At 34.7% G+C, this 20,986-nt stretch overlaps 1 protein-coding gene and 1 long non-coding RNA gene across 7 annotated transcripts in view; one reads left to right on the top strand and one right to left on the bottom strand.

Annotated features, from left to right (window-relative positions):
• SAMSN1 (SAM domain, SH3 domain and nuclear localization signals 1) overlaps positions 1-20,986 on the bottom strand; it is a 157,662-nt gene that overhangs the window by 41,485 nt on the left and 95,191 nt on the right. The window contains exon 1 of one of the 2 annotated variants that reach the window (XM_058661755.1): positions 12,525-12,703. The exons of the other annotated variant lie outside the window; for it this stretch is intronic. Coding sequence (XP_058517738.1) covers positions 12,525-12,581 — 57 coding nt within the window. The 5' untranslated portion in view covers positions 12,582-12,703. Of the gene's footprint in view, positions 1-12,524; positions 12,704-20,986 lie in introns of those variants that run through there. 2 annotated transcript variants of the gene reach the window in all.
• Positions 1-20,986, top strand: part of LOC105942035 (uncharacterized) — a 197,751-nt gene that overhangs the window by 113,781 nt on the left and 62,984 nt on the right. For 4 of the 5 annotated variants that reach the window (XR_009245162.1, XR_009245164.1, XR_001168290.2 and 1 more), the window contains exon 3: positions 12,625-12,754. This is a non-coding gene — a long non-coding RNA (uncharacterized LOC105942035). Of the gene's footprint in view, positions 1-12,624; positions 12,755-15,087; positions 15,504-20,986 lie in introns of those variants that run through there. The other variant, XR_009245163.1, reaches the window with a different exon arrangement.

Genomic DNA, 20,986 nt, shown 5'->3' with positions numbered 1-20,986 from the left:
GAATTAAAAGTTCATATTTAAAATTCATTTTCTGACACAGTTTCATAGGCTATGGGATTCCCCCAACCCCTCCAAAAAGCCCTTCCCCCTTATTGAATTCCTCCATATTGTTGTAGTAGTACAATTCATAACCATTCCTTCATTGCAGGCATGGGCCATGCAGAAAGTCCAGCATCTTATTATCCAGATAAATTCAACAGTTTGATTGGGAGGCCATCACTGGTCTGAAAGCAAAGCTGGGGGACTATCATCCCCTCCAATGAAAAGCCATACACAACTTCAGTATCAATTTACAACATCATGAAGTTAATTGACATGGTATTGAATGACCAATATGTTAGAAATTGCAAGTTCTTAACCACATCTTTTGACTACTACATTGACATTTCCATTTTAGTTTATACACAACCAGCTGATACACACCTTAAAAGGCTATAGGGTACTATTCAGCTGTATCGTGTCTGTTTTCGTTTTTATATTTAGCAACTTATAGTATTTAAGCATGATTTCTACTGAACTTAGCAAATTTTAGGCTAGTCCAAACAGGCTTATAACTCAAACATGCCATGTATTAGCAATTGAGAAGTAGAACAGTTTTAGGAGGGGTGTGCAGAGAAATCTTCAAGATCTTAGTGAGGAGTAACTGATCTTTGTGTCCTACCTAGTAAGGTATATGGGAGTCCAAGCTGACCGTTTTCTTTCTGTTCTAAACTTTCCTTATTGGTCTCTATCTATCTGATCTAATTTTTTGGGTGGTGGGCTCCGGACCGACCCTGATGGTCACTGCCAGAGCAGGCGGGGATCCAAAGTTGGAACTAAGTAAGGACCAGAGAGCTCCTCTCCCAAGTCCCGGGAGAAGTTTACTGTTCTTCAGTTTCTGAGGACCACTCAGGGCTCCTGGCTGTTGTTCCGATGACATTAGGTCCTGTGAGGAAGAATCTTGCCTTCTTGCATCCCATGTGGGAGATCTGATAGGGAATGGATGACCTCAGAGTTCTCGGACTACAAGGGCACTCCAATTCCCCGTAGTCTCCTTGGCAGTTGGGATATAGCCCTTGGTGCCCATACTGAGTCCTTGGTGAGGATCTGGGAGTCTTCAGGGTTGGGATAAAGGCCTCCTCCTGTCCTTCTTCTCCAATCTGGGGTCCCTTCCATGTGTATATGACCTCCTGTTAAGAGGCTGTCAGGATCACTCTTGAATCCCACTGTATGTCTTTATATACTTTTTGCTAATGTCTAATGCAGATTCGCGTCTGCTGTCTGTAAGTTATCTGTTACAAGCTTGATCTTCCTCACACACTCTAAGAAGGTGGAAGATTTCTCTGCTGTTCCGACCCATACGGAATAACACAGGATATTAAAAGCATATGGGGCTTTTCAGTTCTTTGATGTAGATCATAAGCAGTCTCATTGATTATTGGTTCATTGGTTGGAAGCCATTCTATTAAGAAGATTTTATGTACACGCAAAATAAGTGAAATTAAGATGCATTGAAAATGTCAGTTACTTATTTACAAATGTTGTTTGTACTGACCACTCAGCTCATTAATGTCATTTTTTCTGTCTATGCCTTATCTAACTATATTGAATGTTTGATAAAATGATCACCAATTTTGGAAGTGATATTACCTGAAATCAGTACACTTTCAAGTTGCTTAGCCTTCTTTAAAAATGAGTTATGAAATTTTAGTCATAATATTTGACTGAAATAATCTTTAAAACTCACAAAATTCAAAAATGTTGATTGTTAGTGAACAACCACTATAAACATACACAAAGGGATCATTAGTTTAAGAAAAAATCTAATGTCTAAAATAAGTCTATTCCAAACTTTAGAGGGAGTGAAATACAGTTTCTGGTGAACATAACAATTATCACTAGAAAAAATATTCTGTATTAGATAGAGATGCATTTCACTATAACTAAAAAAGAGTTGACAGGAAGTTTTTAATTCTTGCTCTAGAATGGAAAAAGACTCCATGGAGAGATGTGTTGAGAAAAATTCTGAAGGTGCTTTCAGCCTTAGAGTTAATGATAATAATTTATGATCTCTACTACAATTACACAGTAGTGTGGATATCTGGGGGAAGGTACATATACCATAAACATATGGTATATGTTTAGTGCATTTGCCATTTCTACTCTGATAAGTAGTTTCTTTGAGCACAATTAACATTACTGATTTTTTTCTTAGCTGCCTTGTTATAGGGAAGTCTATATCAAGAATGAATGATTCACATTTTAATTACAAACAGTATTTATCCATAAATATAGATATCAACCTTCCATTGTATATTTGATTTTTTTACTCATCAGCAAATATGTCATATTTAACTGTTATGCTATTATCAACTCTCGTGATCTTATAGCTAAACTTTAAAAACAAATAATTCTGCATAAACAACGTTCCTCTGTAGGATATGGCCAAAATACCATGAAAAGGGTGGTAACTGTTACTTAGGAAAGAATATAACTGAAATACTGATTACAACATGTCTTATTACAGTAGCCATAATCTTAACAACCAAAATTGTTTCAATCTTCTTAACAAGTGTCTAGTTCGTGTGTTTGTAATACCGATTCATGAAACTATACCATATGTATTTTATATATTATTAACCAAAGAGCAGAATTTTAAAAGACAATAAACAAATTAGGTCTGTTCAATTTATCGCTTTTTTTAAAGATTATTTACTTAAAAAACAGAGTTACATATAGAGATGTTTCCAACCACTGGTTCACTCCCCTAGTGACCACAACGGCGAGAGCTGGACTGTTAGAAAACCAGGAGCCTAGAGCTTCTTCTGGGTCTCTCTCACTGCTTTTGCAGGCACAATAACAGAAGTGTAGCATTTGGGACTCAAACTAGAGCCAATATGGCTGTTGGCACATCAGGCAGTGGATTTTCTTTATACCACAATGCTGGCCCCATGGATGCTTTTTAAAAACAGGAACAGGGCTTATTTAACATACTGTTTAAAAGTGCTGCTTGGGATAACCATATCCAGTGTTAAAATTCCTGGCTCTAGTCTGCTTCTGATTCCAGCTTCCTGATGACTGATATGCAGCAGACGATGGATCAAGTGAAGACATTCCTGTCACCCACGAGGAGTTCTTGGTTTTGTCCTGGTCCAGCTCTGGCTGTTGTAGGCATCTGAGGAGTGGAACAATGTATAGAAGATCTCTCTGTGTCTCTCTGCATTTCAAGTTGAAATGAAAGTACATAAACATAAAAAAATAAATAAAGTATAAAGTAAATATCATGTGTGTAATTTTAGCTGAGTTAAATTCAATAGTATCTCTCATGATCGCAGGCATGAGCCTTTTCTTTTCAATAACAAAGAGAAAAAGTCGTGAAAATTTTGTTGGATAGCATAATGAAAGAATATTTGATAGTTTTAAGTCTAATTTTGAAATAATTTTGATACTTGAATATGTGGACTTAAAAATTTAATACTGCTGTATGCTATCATTCCAGTTATAAAAATAAAATCATCTCAAAGAGGCAGGTTTATAATTACCTATTACTTTGAGATCAGGATTAATTAAAGGTGTGAAAATTAAGCTAAGAAAATAGAAACCATTAATAAACTTTGCCATCAAGGTCTCTGAAACAAAAACTCCGTTTAACTCTCATTAGTCGTTTATACCCTCTGCACTCCCTTGACTCCTAGATACAAAAATAACCTTTTTTTAAAAGGTCTCCCCAAGAGATATTTTAGTCATACAGTGATCTCCTTGAGCACAAGTAATGACAAACAATAAGCTAATTCTCAAAAAGTTTTTTTAAGTCATTTTTACTACTTTTAAATGAATGTATTTGATGCATGATTTTGGTGCCCCTGATTAATGGTCACCGCCAGCCCAGCTTCTAGGGTTGTAATGTTTCTGTGAGCTCCCCTCCAGCAGAGCTCGACCATTAATCCAGCAGCATATGTCAGCTCAGCAGAGCAAGGTCACTCCTCTGCTTCAAGGGGAAGCTTTTTAGAAATAATAAAACTGACAGAAAGTTCTTTTTTGCATGCTTTATGCTACCTGAGGTTGAGTGCTGCAGTTAATATCATAAAGCTTATAAACATTCCCTCCGCAGGCAGCACCCTCTGCCACTGGTCTTAGGCATTTAAACGTTTTTTTTCCTCTTAGTAAAATCAGACATGTTTATGTGTGGCAAATATATGGTATGTAATCCCAAACAAGGAAAGAATGTGTAGAAAAACAATCATGGTAAATTGAAGCCAATATTTTGAAGAAATGATCGGGTTCTACAGTTCCTTGATTATCAACTGTGTTAATTATTCTTTCAGAAGAAAATTTGGATTTGGTCAGGGGAATACTTTAGACTATCGAGAGGTCAGTACTGGTGTTGAAATGTAATAGTGATGATAGAATTTAACTTAGTTCTTGAAAAAGCTTTGGCCTACAATGTAATGCCCAAGGATTGTAGAACTTGTGCCTTTGACAGAATTTCCTGTTGCAGTTTCAAGTACTTGTTTCTTTGGTAATTGCTGCTTTAAATTTGATAATTACATTGAAATATAATCTTAGGAAAAGGTGAAATATGTAGATACTCTATTGTAAATAACTCAAAACAATATATCAGCCAACAAAAGAAAAACAATGGCTATGTAACAACCAACAATAAAGAAAATATAAACATTAAAAGGTATATTGTACTATATATTTTATTGCTTTAACTTTAGAGAACAGCTGCATTATTATAACCAAATAAAGTATAGAGGAAAAATGCTTCAACTGTACAATTTGTTCTGTTAAACTTAATAGTTTCACTTGTGCCATATCTCAATTAGCAAATAGAATTTCATACAAGGTCAATCTGTCTTGAATCTTATTCCTGGAACTTCAACTACTAAAGTTATAAAAAATGTAAAAAAGAAACTTCATTATTTACTTGCCTTCATTTTCTTTATATATATTTTTTCAAGTGAGGTCAGTTGGTGAGTCAAGCTAATACTTTAAGAAGCCAACACTTTGATCAGGTCTCTAGTCCCAACATCAGGATCTCACCTTCATAGGCACAGAATCTGTATTTTATAGAAATAAACAACCTCAAGGATACTTATTGAGAAAAGGAGCTGGTAAGATACCAAAACGGGAAATACCAAATCTTCATTTGCGGTTAGAGATTTGTCTGTCAAAGAGAATGTTTATTACTGCTCACTAATCACAGAACTATCTGCCCTGGAAAAAAAAAATGGAAACATTACATGGGCCTTCACATCATTGCTGGAAGTGTGCTTAATATGGTGGAATCCTGCCAAAGTCAGATAGGTGGTACCAAGGCTAGGGACGAAACCAGTGACAGTACTTTGACCTGCACATGCCACCCAGGTGAACGAGTCGACTGACAGCTGAGATCTGTGCTTTGGCCATTGTTCTTTGTTCTGCTGACACAGAGGCAAATTTTAACTTTGCCTTATGCTTTTAGGCTCTTTGCAGAGCAGCTCTAGTTTGCTAACACTTTGATCCCTCCAACCTGATTATAGTATGTGATTATCATTTTGTCTCAGTATCTTCAATTCCAGAAACAGTTACTCAGATCTTTATCAGTGACCCATTTACAAACTACCTTCTGAAGTAGGTTTCTTCTATATGTGACATACATTTCCCACTAATCATTCATTCCCCATTCACTGCAAACATATTCAGTATTCATCAATACTGTCTGGACTCAAAATGTTTTTTTTCTGAAGGTAGCTGAAGTGTAACAGTTTACATGGACACTGAAAACAAGACAAACTGGATTAAATCCTGGAGTTCCCAAAAGAAACCATCATTAAACAATGATGAATAAGAAATATCCTTGGTTAACGATGGTGAGGTAGCTGGAAGGGCATAGTCAAATAAATTGTGTTAACAGAGTGGAGGAATGAAACAAATAGTATAAAATTATGAGGGAATGAATAAGCATATACTAAAGGGTGATAAATTTACATGTGACAATTAATTGGATTTTCTCAACAATTTCATGGTACATGTTTTAATACATTCCATTTCCTATCTACCTTTCTGAGGCTCAAAGGATGTTTAATCAGATGTTCCAAGTCTCCTGAAGAGAAAATATAAAAAAAGACTTTCAAGCCCAAGTCTTTCTGTCTTTAGTTCTTGTTACTTCTAGTACACTGGATTGTCTCCAAACACACTGCTTTTTCTAACAATGGTGGAGGCTTTCTTGTGAGTTTCCTGTGCGCTCCCTGATATTCAAACAGGCAAGAGTTCACGAGTTGGAAAAAATACGGAGATGCACTTTAGGCTAAGAGAAATAGAATAGAATGTATGAAAAGTCTGAGCAAAAGGAACCTCTAATCTGGAATATCTGGTACTTCGACCTAACATAAGTATTTTTGTAAAGCATGCCAGATCATTTTAATATAGCATTGCTAGTGAAGGTACAGCAGATGTGTTATTTTCATTCATTTTCAGATAATTTATAATGGTAACTTAGTGGGATGTGTCTGGGGATGGGAGGAAGGCAAGAATGAGGAAATATTGGAGAATGTATTTAAATAGGGAGCCACTGTGGAGAGAAGCCCAGAACACCTATGGGGCTCATAACATTTAGGCATGGGGCACATTGAACTGGAGAGAGTTATGGGGTCATTGAAAGGATAAAAAAGACAATGAAAAACCAAATCTTCAATTTCAGGACATAGTAGAATGGGTAATAGGCTGAAATATGAGTCCTCAAAATTCATATGTTGAAACTTGAACCCCTAGTACCTCAGAACATGCTTGTACTTGCAAATAAGACCTTTCCAAAGATAATTAAGTTGATGCAACCATTAGGATGAGCCCTAATGCAGCCCTTCTGTTTTCCTTATAAAATGATATCAGAGCATGGCAAAAGATGCACCAGGAGCTAGTACGTTGAGGAAGAGACAGCCATCACTTAGCCAAAGGCAGGCCTTAAGCAGACCTTTCCCCTGTGGCTTGCAAAGGAAACCAGCCCAGACTGCATTTTGATGATTTCCTCTGAAATTCCAGATATCTGAGAAGATACATTTCTTCTGTTTAAGCTACCAGTCTATGACATTTGGTTATGTTTGCTCTCTAAAGAACATAGACTGGTTGAAAACATTCAGAGGTCTTCACACCAATTGGGGAAAGATTCAGCGATGGTTACTGACTCAACCTGTGTAAGAATCATGTCATATATCACGAGGGAGAACTTAATGACTCCTACCCTCATGAATCAATTCTCAATGGAAAATATTTTTATTCTCTGCTAAGAAGTTATTATTATGAATGTGTTGCTTCTAACAGTTCACCAAAGTCCTAAGATGAAGGAAAAATGAATCAGATTGGTAATGCTGAACTTGGAAATGTAGATAGTAGAAAATGGATTTTGTTCTTTTTTTAATGCATAATTTTCTGGGGAAATAAAGCCATTTTTTTTTTTGGTCCAAGACAAGGGAAGACTAAATGTTATTTAATTCTTGTAATCAACAAAACATGATCTAATGAGCAAGTTCCTAGGTTACTGATTGGAGATGTGTTAAAATTAAAATAAAACTTAACAGGAAATTATAATTTGGAGAAAGAGAAAGAAACCTATGTGAAATAGCTCTTCAATTTTGGGTGAATTTCTGCCTGCTGTGGGCAATGGGATGGGCCATTCTTGGAACATGGGCACCAGTTGGCACCAAGAATGGTAGAGAAACATCTTTGATTTCACAGTAAGCATCACTGCATGTGAAACTTGCCCACTTACCTGGTTAGGTAAGAGTTAAAATGTATCTTAACATTCTTGATACAAAATGCCATGGAGAAAGCTCTTTAACGCCACAACTATGTGTCATCCTTGTCTAGGAGCATAAATTTGCACAGCGGGCAGTGCAGTGAAAACAGCTCATAATCAACTCATCACCTCTCATCATTGCTAGGATCAAATGCAAATGGGAAAGACTGCCACTTCAGTCATTGCTAGTGAAAATTAGCATCTATGACACTAATGGTGTCTCATTTAGTATGCACTTAGATGAAAAAGAATGGGAGAAAAAAAGCTATTTCAAAAACTACCATTATTCGAATGTTTCTTTTAAAATGACAGTGTACTTGAATCTTTTTTGCTCAAAAAGAACAACACTCAGTTAAGATCATTAACACAGATCATTAATTCTGGCCAAAAAAAGGTCAAGTTGTTCTAGTTACAATTACCAAATTTTCTTTGTAAGGTCTATTCTTTTATTTCAAAACTTTCTAGCATTTTCCAGAAGAACAATGTTCTACTTTAATGAAACAATGAGTGCCTCTTGGTATCCATGCACAACATTTGGTATATTGGAATTATACTTAAAGTAAGTCTTTAAAAAGAAGTATAGTTGCATTGACACACATGCAAACTTTATTACATACATTCTAGCAAACTGTTAGTAAAACAATGAAAGTACAAGCACTAGTAAGAACCCACAAGTAACCAAATTTATAGTAAAAATAATAAACTCAAAAGGCAAAATTTATTTTAGACACATGTATTGATGTCTTTCACATGGAAAATATTTTCTAAATATAAAAGGAAGATGTTGCTTTTACTTAATTGAACATTAGGGATTTTTCTGCAGTTTGAATATCTGAATATTAAGAAAGTTGTTTGCATTCTTAGATGTCTTTTCTGCATTAAATTGAAAAGCAGGAACTCTAAGTTACATTCCAACTTAAAGACATTTTTAATGCAATGTCTTTAACTTTAAAGACATTTTTAATGCAATGCAAAATGGTGTCTGGTGCCCTTACTGTCTAGCTAAAAATTAAGACAGAAATAATGCTTACTTTCCCATTTTTTTTCTATGATGACAGTGTGATGATCAAGAACAAGGGAGATGGAAATCGACAACTATATAAGGGGACAACAACTACTTTGTGGAGCATAGAATCCAAAGGTAGTTACAGCGTGTAACAATTTTTAAATCCAGGCAAAATTTTTTCATAGTCTTCATTTTCATGAATGTTTTGAAGTTTCATATGTCATGATTTTGAAAATTAACTCCTACAAAATAAGCTTACTTTAAAATTTCGCTTTCCATAAACTTTTTGAAGTATTCCAGTATGTCACATCACACAGTTTCTGTTTTCATTTTTAATAACTGTTTTCATTTTTAATGGCTGAGTTTAAAGGAAAAAAATGAAGTATGAGTATGGCTGGCAAAACAGGCAGGTATCTCAGTGAAGAACTAAAACCCAAGATGAAGTCACGCTGGAGTTTCTGTACATATGGGTCTCATTTGTCATCTGTATGTCTTAGCTCTAAGGAACCAACCTTTCCTGTGACTCAGGAACGTCATTTACAAAGCAAAACAAGATGAATTACCTCAGACTTGTTACAAATATTAGTTTAATTTTTATACAAAGATCTGATTGTGGGTATTTGGCATTATGTTTATAATTCCTGATTCCCATTTTGGGTTTCCTAAACCTCAATTCCTGACTCTGACTGGGGATGCCAGTTTCCTAAAAGTGCAGACCCTGGAAGGTAACATGGGATAGTTCAAGTATTTGTGTCTCGTCACCAATGTGGGAAAACTATGCTGAGGTTCTATACAGAAACCTACGTGGAGGTCCATGGCTTTGGCTCTGCCCATCCTGGCCTTTACTTGGGGAGTGACCCAATAGACAGGAGTGCTTCATTTTTCTCCTTCTCCTATTTTCTCTCCTAACATAAATAATTATTTAAAAATCTCTATTTACTGAAAATGGCATATAATAGATGAAAACAGAATATGAAAATACAATGGATAAAGGAAATTGCCATATTCTGTAATTTAAGCATTTACAAAGTGTCTTATGATATCAAATGTGAATCCAGGTATCTTAAAAGACTTAAAAATCACTATCAATAGAGGACACAACTAATAGAAGACAAAAAATTCAAGAAGAAAGGTAGAATACATTGCATGTATTCAGGAAAGCTATTTTTTTTCTTAACAATCTTAAAAATAGATTACCTGATCAGTGTTCAGCAAAGTTCGCTCTCAATTCAGAGTTTACCTTAACACCATTTCTGAGACATATTAAAGTTGTCGTAGGATGATAACATTCCAGTACATGTCATGTGTTTCTTTAGTTAAAATTCTCTAGAAATTTTCCAGGTTCCTTTATAGACTGTTTTGGTTTAATCTTCTCAGCGTACACTGTCTATGAATGCCTTCTAATAAATCTAAAGACCACTGTGTTTTTTCAGAGCCGTTCAAAGGAAAGAATGTATAGCAAAAATAGAGACATAGACAATTAGAGGATGGAAAAAGAAGACACATATTCTTTAAAAAGTTGCAGATGATAAAAGTTTGTTAACATCTTTTGATTTAGTTTATTCACAGATAATTTATTGATAATTCTTTCAAATATAATTATTTCCAAATAAATTATTATGGACCTGAAACTCAGGCATTAATTACTGAATATTATACTAATAAATGCTTTAATTTTCTCAAACTTCAGGATATACTTGAAAAAACTAATAACAATGTCTTGCATTTATTTTCTTTTTAAATGATAAGTTCCACTTGTTATAAGTCAGGCAACATGAGGAATTGTATGCATGATTTTTTAATGAGTGCTAGGTCACCTGAAACAGAACCATGAAACATATGAACTGGATACTTAGACAATATTTCCCTTAGTTTTGATGTTAGAACTTTAAACATTTTTTTGGCACTTTCAATTTCAAAAAAATCAAGCAGACCCTCTCAGGAAATTTTTAGAATAGAGAATATAAGATACCTCCTTCCAAATCAGAGATGTCAAATATTATTTAGTATACCAGTAATCAACTAACCATTAGGTTCCTAGATTTCTGCATGATCCTGTTGTCTATTTATAGACACAAGTCCTACGTTTCCTTGAGATGATGGAGGGCTTCCACTACTCATTCTATTGCCATCTTTGTAATAATCTTCATTGTACATATCTCTGTCATACCTGCTGATTCCCATTCTCTACTCATTAATTATTCAATAAAAGTTACTGAGCAAATAAATATAAAATCAGAGGAAAGACAGTTGGTTCTAATGTACAATACAGTAATTGGGAAAATATTGTTTCCATTTTAAAAGAAAATGAGCCGGTTGAAAACTGTATTAAAACAAAAAAACCTGTGTGCACATATTTATGTATTTCTCTAAATTCAATAAGAATAAAGCTATTATTCTAAATAAAATGGAAATTTATGAAAACAAAGGTGAATCTGTTTTTGGCGTGTTTTCTGTGATATATTTTGCTTCCAGGTGTGTATTTCACCAACTACCCCACCAATGTTGCTTTCTAATTTCATTTCGTAAGTAAATAAGTCAAATAAATAATATTGTACATGTGTTACAATAACTCATTTAAGTCAGATTATGATACAATGAAAGGAGTACTCCTAAAATAGTTGGATCACATAAATATAGTCCCGTTTATAGTATAGTCTAGTTTATAGTATAGTTTATAATTTACACTTTAAAATATACCTCGAGGAAAATCACCTCATGTTATTTTGTGATTTCTTCACAAGCTGCTCTTGTAACTTGTAATAATTTCTACTGTTGTACTCTTGTAACTTATAATTTGTTGTTTTAATTCAAATAAGTACAGTTAATCTTAAATAGAAGCAAAAGCACCTTTTGTTTTCTGAAAAGTGGTATCTCGGATCTTATTGTAATATCAGAAAGTTCAGGAATTATGTATTATCAGCAGCATTTTTAACCAAAGATGCTTGCCAACTTAATCAGCTCTTTATCAGAAAAGATCAATTTATTACATTTATGCTTGCTTTCCAAACATAAGAAATTGTTTAATTTTCATTTATTTCAGAGAAGTATCACAAAATCTTCCAAACATTTAAAATATATTGGTAATTGTTCAGTGTCACATTAATTCAGAAGATCACAATCAATTCATAGTATTTCATAAAGAATTTCTTTTATGTGACTAGTAAATCTAGTTGGGAGATCTACAACAGAATCTATACTTTGTTTTATCATAATCTACTTTTCTAAAACAATGAATACCATAAAGACAATGGACTACTGTTCTACATGTTACTTATTTGATAGATTTACTAGTTTACAGTGTTTTGATGCTCCTCAAAAACACAATCCAATCTTTCTTTTTGAGAGAAAAATTACAGAATGATTCATTGCTCTCCCAAGGCATATAAAAATTAGAAATGCATATGTTTAAATATGTCCACTTAACAACCTCCTTATAACTAAATGTATTACAAAAACTAAACTCTTCAGAAATGAAATTCATACAGTTAGACACTAACACCCTCATAACCATTAAGATTACAAAGGATTTCATCATATTATTTTCTCACAAATCACCAAATAGATACCCAGAAAGTTGATCATCTGAACTCAGATTTCAAATGTAATTGATCAAGCACACACTTTGAGACAAGATTACAGAGGATTATTGTCACATTTCACTTTACAATTTGATGTTTCCCATATAATGCCGATAGGCGTTTGTGTGTATTTTCTATTCAATGGCTTGATCTTACTTGACTCTGTACTGGATTACCTTACCTTTGGTTTTTGGTGCTTCTCCTTCTCTGAAACATTGGACGGTTTTCTCTTGAGCATTTTGAATACAATCTACTCCTACTGAGTGCACTTTCTGTTCCAGAAACAACTGAAAACTGTCAGCAGTGGACCATCTGTATGTGCAGCATCAGATAAGTTTGAGATTGGTGACCTGCCACTTCCTCCTTCAGTCAGGATATGACTTCAACATCTCCACGGGTAAAGTTTTTTTGGTATGTGTTTTTTTCTTACTGTAATTCTGTGGTAATGTTGCTCTGTCCCTGCTCTACATTCTGAGATAGGTTTACAATTGTCGTAGTTAGACGTGACTGCAGTTACCATAAGAACCACAAAACTTAAAACTCATTTTTCTAGTTCTCATTAAAATAATAGCTAATATAATTATTTGAGTAGAGGGAAGAAAATGTCTGAAGCAATACCGGAAATAAAACATCAGATGCTAGCTGTTGATCAGTTAAAAAGAGGAAAACACTCAGAATAGTTAATTTGACATTTCTAAATATATTTTTTAAATGTACTGAATGTTAAAGGATATTAATCCTACTTAAAACATATATATATTTATACACATACATACATATATGTACACAAAATAGTAATGTATGGAAAATTTTTATTCTAAATATAAACAAGAATCTTGCTTCAAAAGTGAGTATGCTTATTATCACGTTGAACATTTTTTTCTCTGCATTTTAGAGTATTGATTTAATAAAGACGTCATTTAACAGAATTAGTAACTAGATTCTACAATTAACCAGATGTCTTTCTGCTACAAACTGTAATGTCATGTCCTGATAATTGCTGTTCCAGTGATGATCTCATGGACCAACAGTCCCTTAAAATGAAGAATCTGGAGTGTCAGTTAAAAAGTCTGGAAAACAGTTAACATGTCTTAGAAAGACAATCTCCATCAAACTCTAGGTTTCATTATAACCTCAAAACCAAGCTACCCAAAACTAAAACCAGAAGTTCAAACTGTTCTGTGAAACGGGGACTTACCAAAAGGGATACTAGCAAACTATTTAAAATTGTTTCTATTCAAACAGGTTTAAGAAAATGCACCTGAGTTTTTGGCTATAAATCCCATGGGTTGAAATACACAGGCCATGTTTTTAACTCAGCAGCTTGTCTGGATGAGAAATAAACTTCTTCATTTCTCAGTCTTCCTTCACATTTCTAATCTGTTCTTCCTGATATGAATCCCGCTGTTCAAATCTCACTAATTCATTTGACAAATAGTAGATTGAATGACTACTACATGTACTAGTTGGCAATGACAAGTCAATTGATTAGCTTAAAAAATACAGAAGGACAAAAATACAAAAATTATTTTTTATTGTAACAGATTGGAAGAAACACAGTGTGCAAGGTTATGGCAAATACATTTTTTGTATCAGATTTTTAAAAATTGTGTTTTAATGAATTATCAGACTGATACTTTCAAAATACTGAGAAAGAGTAACAATGGAAAACTTGGTTCATTCCTTAGCGATAAGCTTTCTTTCAGACTTTCTGTTTAGACTTGAGTAAAACAGTAGCCTCAGGACTGGCATGGTGGTGCTAATGGCCTGAGAAAAGCAGCAGAATTTGGTTCAAGTGCTTTGGTCCCGGTTACCCTTGTGAGAGACCTGAAAGAAGTTCCTGTCTCCTGGCTTCAGTTGGCCTAACCCCAACCATTTGTACTTTTTCTGGGAAGTGAACCAGTAGATGGAAGATCTCTGTCTCCCTTTCTCTCTGTATGATTCTTTCAAATAAATAAATAGGGAAGCTGGAGTTAGAAGCAAGAGCTAAGTACCACATGCAGGTACTGGTACTCTACTAACAGAATGCGTGCAGCCTAACCAACATTGTAATCACTAGGTTAATCACATTTTTTTAAAAAAATTCATTCCATCTCTTAAGAAACCAAAACAACCATGTATCTCTAAACTGAAATATTTGTACTTTTGTAGCTCCATTTTCTATATATGAATAAAAATTTAATTCAATCATGAATTTCAGCCATGAAAACAGGAATGATTATGCTTAAACTTATTTCAAAATGAACTGTTGTGGAGAATAAGAGAAAATAGAAGCGGGCTATGTATTATGGGTCCTACATTTCAGTAATGTTGTATATCAAAAAGGAACAAAAAGATTTATGTATCCTAAACAAGGATAATATTTCAAATACCTATTTGTGATGTGATATTTTCCATGATTATATTTCTAAGATGACAACTGAGGACAGAGACACTCCAGTTGACAGTCTCTGTGGTGGAACTGAATGCAGTTTTAAAAAGTGGTACATTCAAGCAATTTGTATAAAATCCAAGTTTCTTATCTCTAGGAATTTTATCATCATTAACACTATAAGAAATATTTAAAATACATAGAGAATTTCCAATGTACTCTGAACTCAAGAAAAAATTTTTAGGGGATGCAAAAACATTTATGACATTTGAGATCCTAGTAGCATAATTTAATCTTGCTAACTCCTTCAGTATTAAAAGACATCAGGTAACAAGGTGTCATGTGTTGTTAACAGCCCTCCATCTGTTCACAGGATTCTATGATTACTGAAATATTTGGCAAATGGACCAGAATGATCCTACAAGTTAAAAGGTCAAACATAGACAGAACAGGAAGAGTGCCAGTATTGAGCTCACCTAACTACCAATCATGAATAAACCACCAAGCCACATGTTGCTTAAGACATGTTCTGAAACAAGGAAATTGCAAAAGCCCAAAGACATAGTGCTCTTAACACATTACTTTAACAGCCCTATTAGCCAGGCAAGAAGAAACAAGGTTGGGACTGTGTGGCATTCATATCCACTACTCTTTCTGCGTCATAAAAGCTGAGTAAAATCTTAAAGATATTGCACGCAAATGGTGGAGATTGAGATATGTTTTATAGAAAGGTAAAGTGAGCCAGCAAAAAAGGGCTCAGCGACACAACATACAGAAGAGAAGTTCACTAAGTTCATGAGAAAATCGAATCAAAAGTTAAGTTTACGTGGGTGCCCCAATTTTTTGAAATCCCTGTATATTTTTTCATAATACTCATTTTGTGACTTTTTAGAACCCTCCCATCATAGCAGTTTTAAATGCACAAAATAATTTTATGAATATATTATGCACAGTTTTTCAAGTTCCTAGGTATTTATGCAGTGAGTTCCAAAAACCTAAATAAAATCAAAATGCTCAGAAAAGTAGAACTGATGGTGAATTCTGTCTTGTGCCCTTAATTTTGAAACATTTATTTCATTCAAACCTGAGGACCATCATCTACAACTCCATGTTCTGTTATCAACTTGAAGAAAAAATTGTAGCATAATGTTCTAATCAATTATTTTCTACATTTTAATTTATGGCACTTATATATTGTAGTGGATCAAGGATGTTAAAGCAAGCTTTTAAAAACAGGACAGGGTTCTCTGCCCTTAATTCAGTGGTTCCACCTTCTCTGGCACATGGATGTAGTTACAATAAAGTTATTCCTCCATATATTGCTGGAACAACCAGTATCAAGAATTGTTTCAGTAACTCCAACCTAAAAATGCTCCTGATCATTCTCAAAGGAACTGCTATAGAAACAAAACATAGGGATGGCTTCCAAGAACTTGAAAATAAGGTATTATGATTGCCGTGGTGGAGTCCAGCTGTGACTTGGCATTTGATGTTAAGATACAATAGTCATCTGCAGACTCGGTAAAGGAATCATTTGTAAAGCCTAATTTACCATGTTAGTTTTACTCTTCTTTAAGGCCCCCCATAACTGGCTTCTCTCTGTAGTATGGGGAAGGGAAATTTATAGAAAGAAGCTCAGTAAAATGCTGTAAAATGTAATAAATTTGTGGAAGCAGAAATCCCCTATTTTATTGCACAAATGCTATATACACATACTCTGAATGTCCTGAAGCAGATGAATGGACACACGGGCTACTGGTAAACTTCTATTCAGTTCCATTTTCAGTAATTTGGATGATGATTTTAAAGTCACATGGGGAGACAGTAAACAACTCTATATACCTTGTTTATTTTTCTCTGTTTAATGCACCTTATTTTTGGTTGGGAAGTTTACAGAAGAATGGTAGGGAGGACATTCTCTCATATTTACTGAAGGAGAGGGGGCTGGGAAGGTAGCCTCCCTATGAATTGGTTACATTTCCTAGCTCAGAAGTCATGTTGTCTTGAGCGTCCCTGTTCACTGATCCTTTTCTCCAAGGCACTCACCTACTTTCCCAGCTCCAGAAGTCCCTTCTAACATCTTACTAATTGAAAAGTTTTTCATTCCCTTTTCTGATTTTCCTGGTAACCTGCTTTAGGGAATGATGTACTCAGCTTTTGAAGAGAAGATTGGAGGAAGAAAAGATTCTGAATCTATACACAGTGAGTAGAGAAAAGAAACTAAGAACATTCGTGTTTCCCAATAACCCAGTGTATCCATCACAAAGATTAATTTTCTTCCAAGAGCTTCTATCAAATCTACATGAGAAATTGATATATTAGTATTGTGTGCATCATTTTCTCCTTGTGACATGGTACCTTGTCTGAGTTTCATTACATTCAGTCACAGTAATGGAATAATATCCAAAACATTACTCCTAAATGACTATAAAGGCTATGGTGGTCATTTGAATCACAATTCATTCTTTCTTGCATTGATACAGAACACAAAGTAGTGTTCAGTCAAGTTGGTGGATTGAAGAACTGGAGAAACTCAGTGCATATTGATTATCTGAAATCTCCTGACAAGATAATCTGTTGGGTGGAGATGAACACAATAAGCAGAAAACAGAAAATAGACCAGCTATATGATCCTGCTATTCCACTTCTGGGAATATATCCAACAGAAATGAAATCTGCATATGAGAAAGGAATCTATAGTCCTATATTTACAGCAGCACAATCTACAATAGCAAAGCCATGGAAACAACCCAGATGCCATTCAAATGAGGAATGAATAAAGAACCCATTGTACACTCACCACATGGAATACTAGTCAGCCATTACAAAGAATGAAATTTTACCATTTGCAACCAGTTGGCCACAACTAGAGACAGTTGTGCTCAGTAGATCACCAAAAGACAGAAATTGTACCTTCTCTGATATAAAGCAACCTCCTTGCAAAATACAAGATCAATAGTCCTTTCAATACTATTTTTGCTACATCTCATGTTTTTTTCATATTTTTTGTTTTCATTTTCTCAAAATAGTTTTTTCTTATTAAATTCTTCACTGACTAATGGATCATACAGTAGCATCATTTTCCCCAAGAAGGTTTTTGATTTTCACTTGTTCAGTGACACATTGATCTTTCAGTAGAATGTTATTTAACTTCATGTTGTTGTAAATTTTATATTTTTCTTCATGTTCCTTTTATGGCTTTTCAGTTATGCAAGGGGATGTATAGTCACTCTGCAATTGAGACTGCCATCTGCAGATGTGAAGATACAAGGCAGCATGCATCTCTACTTCAAAATCTAAGCTGGACTCCCAGTGATACTGTTGAATATCTTGACAATAGGTTGTTGAACTCTCAGCTGTTGTCCATTTCTACAATGTCAGGATACATTTAAATGGCAGAATGATGGACCAAGTGATTTGGATTTTTAAATGTTTATTTGGGACAGGCACCATGGTCTAGTAGGCTAATCCTCTCCCTGTGATACAAGCATCCCATATAGACATGAGTTGGAGTACCTGCGACCTCATTCCAATCCAGCTTCCTGCTTATCGCCTGGAAAAGCAGTGGAGGGTGGCCCAAGGCCTTGGGTTCCCACATTGATGCAGCTGTTTTCTTTGTTGCATTCTGATTTCTTTCTTCTGTGCCATTTCTTTTATTTCTGAAGCTATAGTCAAATTTCTATTGATTGTCAATTGGCAATACATTGCTTAGAGCACAATTTGAAAACTCTTCTGGAAACTGCATATATAGGTGGGCTTGTCAGGAGCTCAAGCAGTGAGGAAGCCTTTTTGTGCACAAAGAATTTCTAGAATCATTTCTGTTTTGAAGGGAAGACTCTCTTTCCTTTCCTTTCACCCTGTCCTTTAAAACCTTTTACTTACTTGTTAGACTCACAATTACATGAAACCAAAACAAGCTAAGAACAGAAGTTGATCCCTTTCACCACCACCTCTACCTTACAGTTTTTAAGACTGACATAAGACATGATTTTTGGTAGGTGTGAGAAGAAAGGACAGAAGCACTAAGCTTCTCCATGAAAGTGCATTCTCACAATCAGATAATTGTGCTCACTGCACAATTTCATCTACTTCACAAAGCACAGAAGCACAAATAATTTTGTGTGCAATATTCTGTGAAACACTTTTTCTTTTTTTTAGTTATGAATAGTATGAAATAACAATCAAAATGTCATGTGCTAAAGAAATCTTCAAAATAAGCTTAGCTAAAGAATATGTCAGTACAATCTGAATAATGTATCACTTGACTAAAAAGGAACTCTACACAATACAATGCCACAGAATAAATTGAACTAAATTTGGCACCAAATTTTTATTGGCTTAAGCCTAAATATAGTGCACTTCACATGTGCTATTATAATCACCTGCGAATTCATATGTCATTCGTCAGAAAGAGAAGAGGAAGGTACAGGTACTGATCAATAGACCGTGATTTCCTGTCTTTATCTTCTGAAGAAATATGTAATAAGTAAAAAATTGCCAAAGAGATATATATGACCTTCATTTCCTTAGAAAAGCTATTCTTAAACAGGAAGAGCCAGATCATTTCTATTTCCTCTCAGCTTCACTCATAAGAAAAATTTATAGCAGATTCAAGAGTGACCGGGTAATTTTTTCCAGTCTTATCAATTTGAACCTAGGATAATGCTGTAAGACGAGCGGAAATGGTAACTGCATAGTCTGGTTACTAAAACAATCAGAACTTCTAGGTGATATTTAAACCTCAACTGTGACTATGCTGTAATTGCATGATGAAATATCTGAATATAATTTTAATTGCAAATAGATAAAATAGAAGTCTGGGGGATATTTTAATTTTAAAATATTTAATATTTACCAGGACAACAACATTAAATTTAATGATAACATAGTTCACAAATATGCACATACATGGATCTGTATGCATAAATGCATGTGGGGAGTGTGTGCACATTCATATATGTTATGTACACATGCATATTAAAAAAAGCTTCATTTTAGTGTAATTTCACCTGTTCCTTTTAAGAAGAAAGATAGTATCAGAGTTTCTTAGGCTGAGTCTAACATGAATAGGCTTATTTCACCCTATTGCACTCAATGCACACAAAGTGAGTATTTTTACATATACGATGAAGTCACATGAGGCACAGCTCCTTGAAAACTTCTGTATTAAAATGTTAAAGCATCTGTATGCATCATCTGTGGGAAGGAAGAGTCAAGTGATCATTCACAGGACTTCACAAGTATTCACATGTAACCTGCAACTAATTTCTCTCTAGTGGGAAACAAATTTTTCTACAACTTTTGTAGTTATATTTGTTAGAAATGAAAGAATGTAAATTTTTTTTTTAAATCAGCCAGGTAGTATGATGAACCAGATAGCCAACTGACTTGTATTTCCAGTCACCCAGGATAACTGATTCACTGCCAATGAATGGCAAGGAATTCCAGCCACATGAAGTATCAACTCCAAACAATTGGACACCACTGCCGCTTTCACTTGGCTCTCAGCAGAGAAAGCCTGGCTGGGGTCTGCTTTTCCCCGTGCTTCCCATCTACAGAGGGCTTGATTTGAGGAGGACTGATGTAGATATGAACTCATGCACGTTATAGTAGCTTGAGTCCAACAGTTGTCTTTCCCCCTCTCAACATCCACATGGACAAAAGAGGAAAATTACATTCTCTCTTGGGATTGTTACTGGAATTAAGACAATAGATCTAAAATGCATGTTACAAATAGGTCTTGTAAGTACTGATTGCACCCCATCTCCTTTTGTTACCTTACAATATCTAAGCTCCAAGCTCCACACTTATTCCAGGATATGACCACACTGTTTAATACCATGTTTGATGTCTGATTTGAAAACCTGGGTCAATGTCCTTGCTGCTTTAACGTGATGGTCTCTCATCATCACATGCTGGATTGATATTTGAATATGTTCTGTGAACCCAGCTGCCAACTGGGGGAAATTTCTAAAGGGAAGCTCAGTTCTGCTTTCACTTAGATTGGGCAAGAAACTTTTTTTGTGTGTGTGGTAATATTTTAAATATCCTTTAAAAATCATAAGCTTATAATTTTCCACTTAAGCAACAAGTGGAAAGCAGGCAGATTACTGTACTGTGGAGATATAGATGAGGGCTTTACATAGCAATAAAATCCCATAGGTAAATTTGACTTTTTTGTTTATATTCAGTATCACAAATCACAAATCATTTGTCTTTTTAGGTCTGCCTGATTTCACAAAACATAATGTTCTTCAGATATTTTTGCTGAA

Source organism: Ochotona princeps, chromosome 3, assembly GCF_030435755.1.
Source record: "Ochotona princeps isolate mOchPri1 chromosome 3, mOchPri1.hap1, whole genome shotgun sequence".
NCBI lineage: Eukaryota > Metazoa > Chordata > Mammalia > Lagomorpha > Ochotonidae > Ochotona > Ochotona princeps.
The sequence above is the reverse complement of the archived record's forward strand: the minus strand, read 5'-3'. Positions and strand labels throughout refer to the sequence as shown.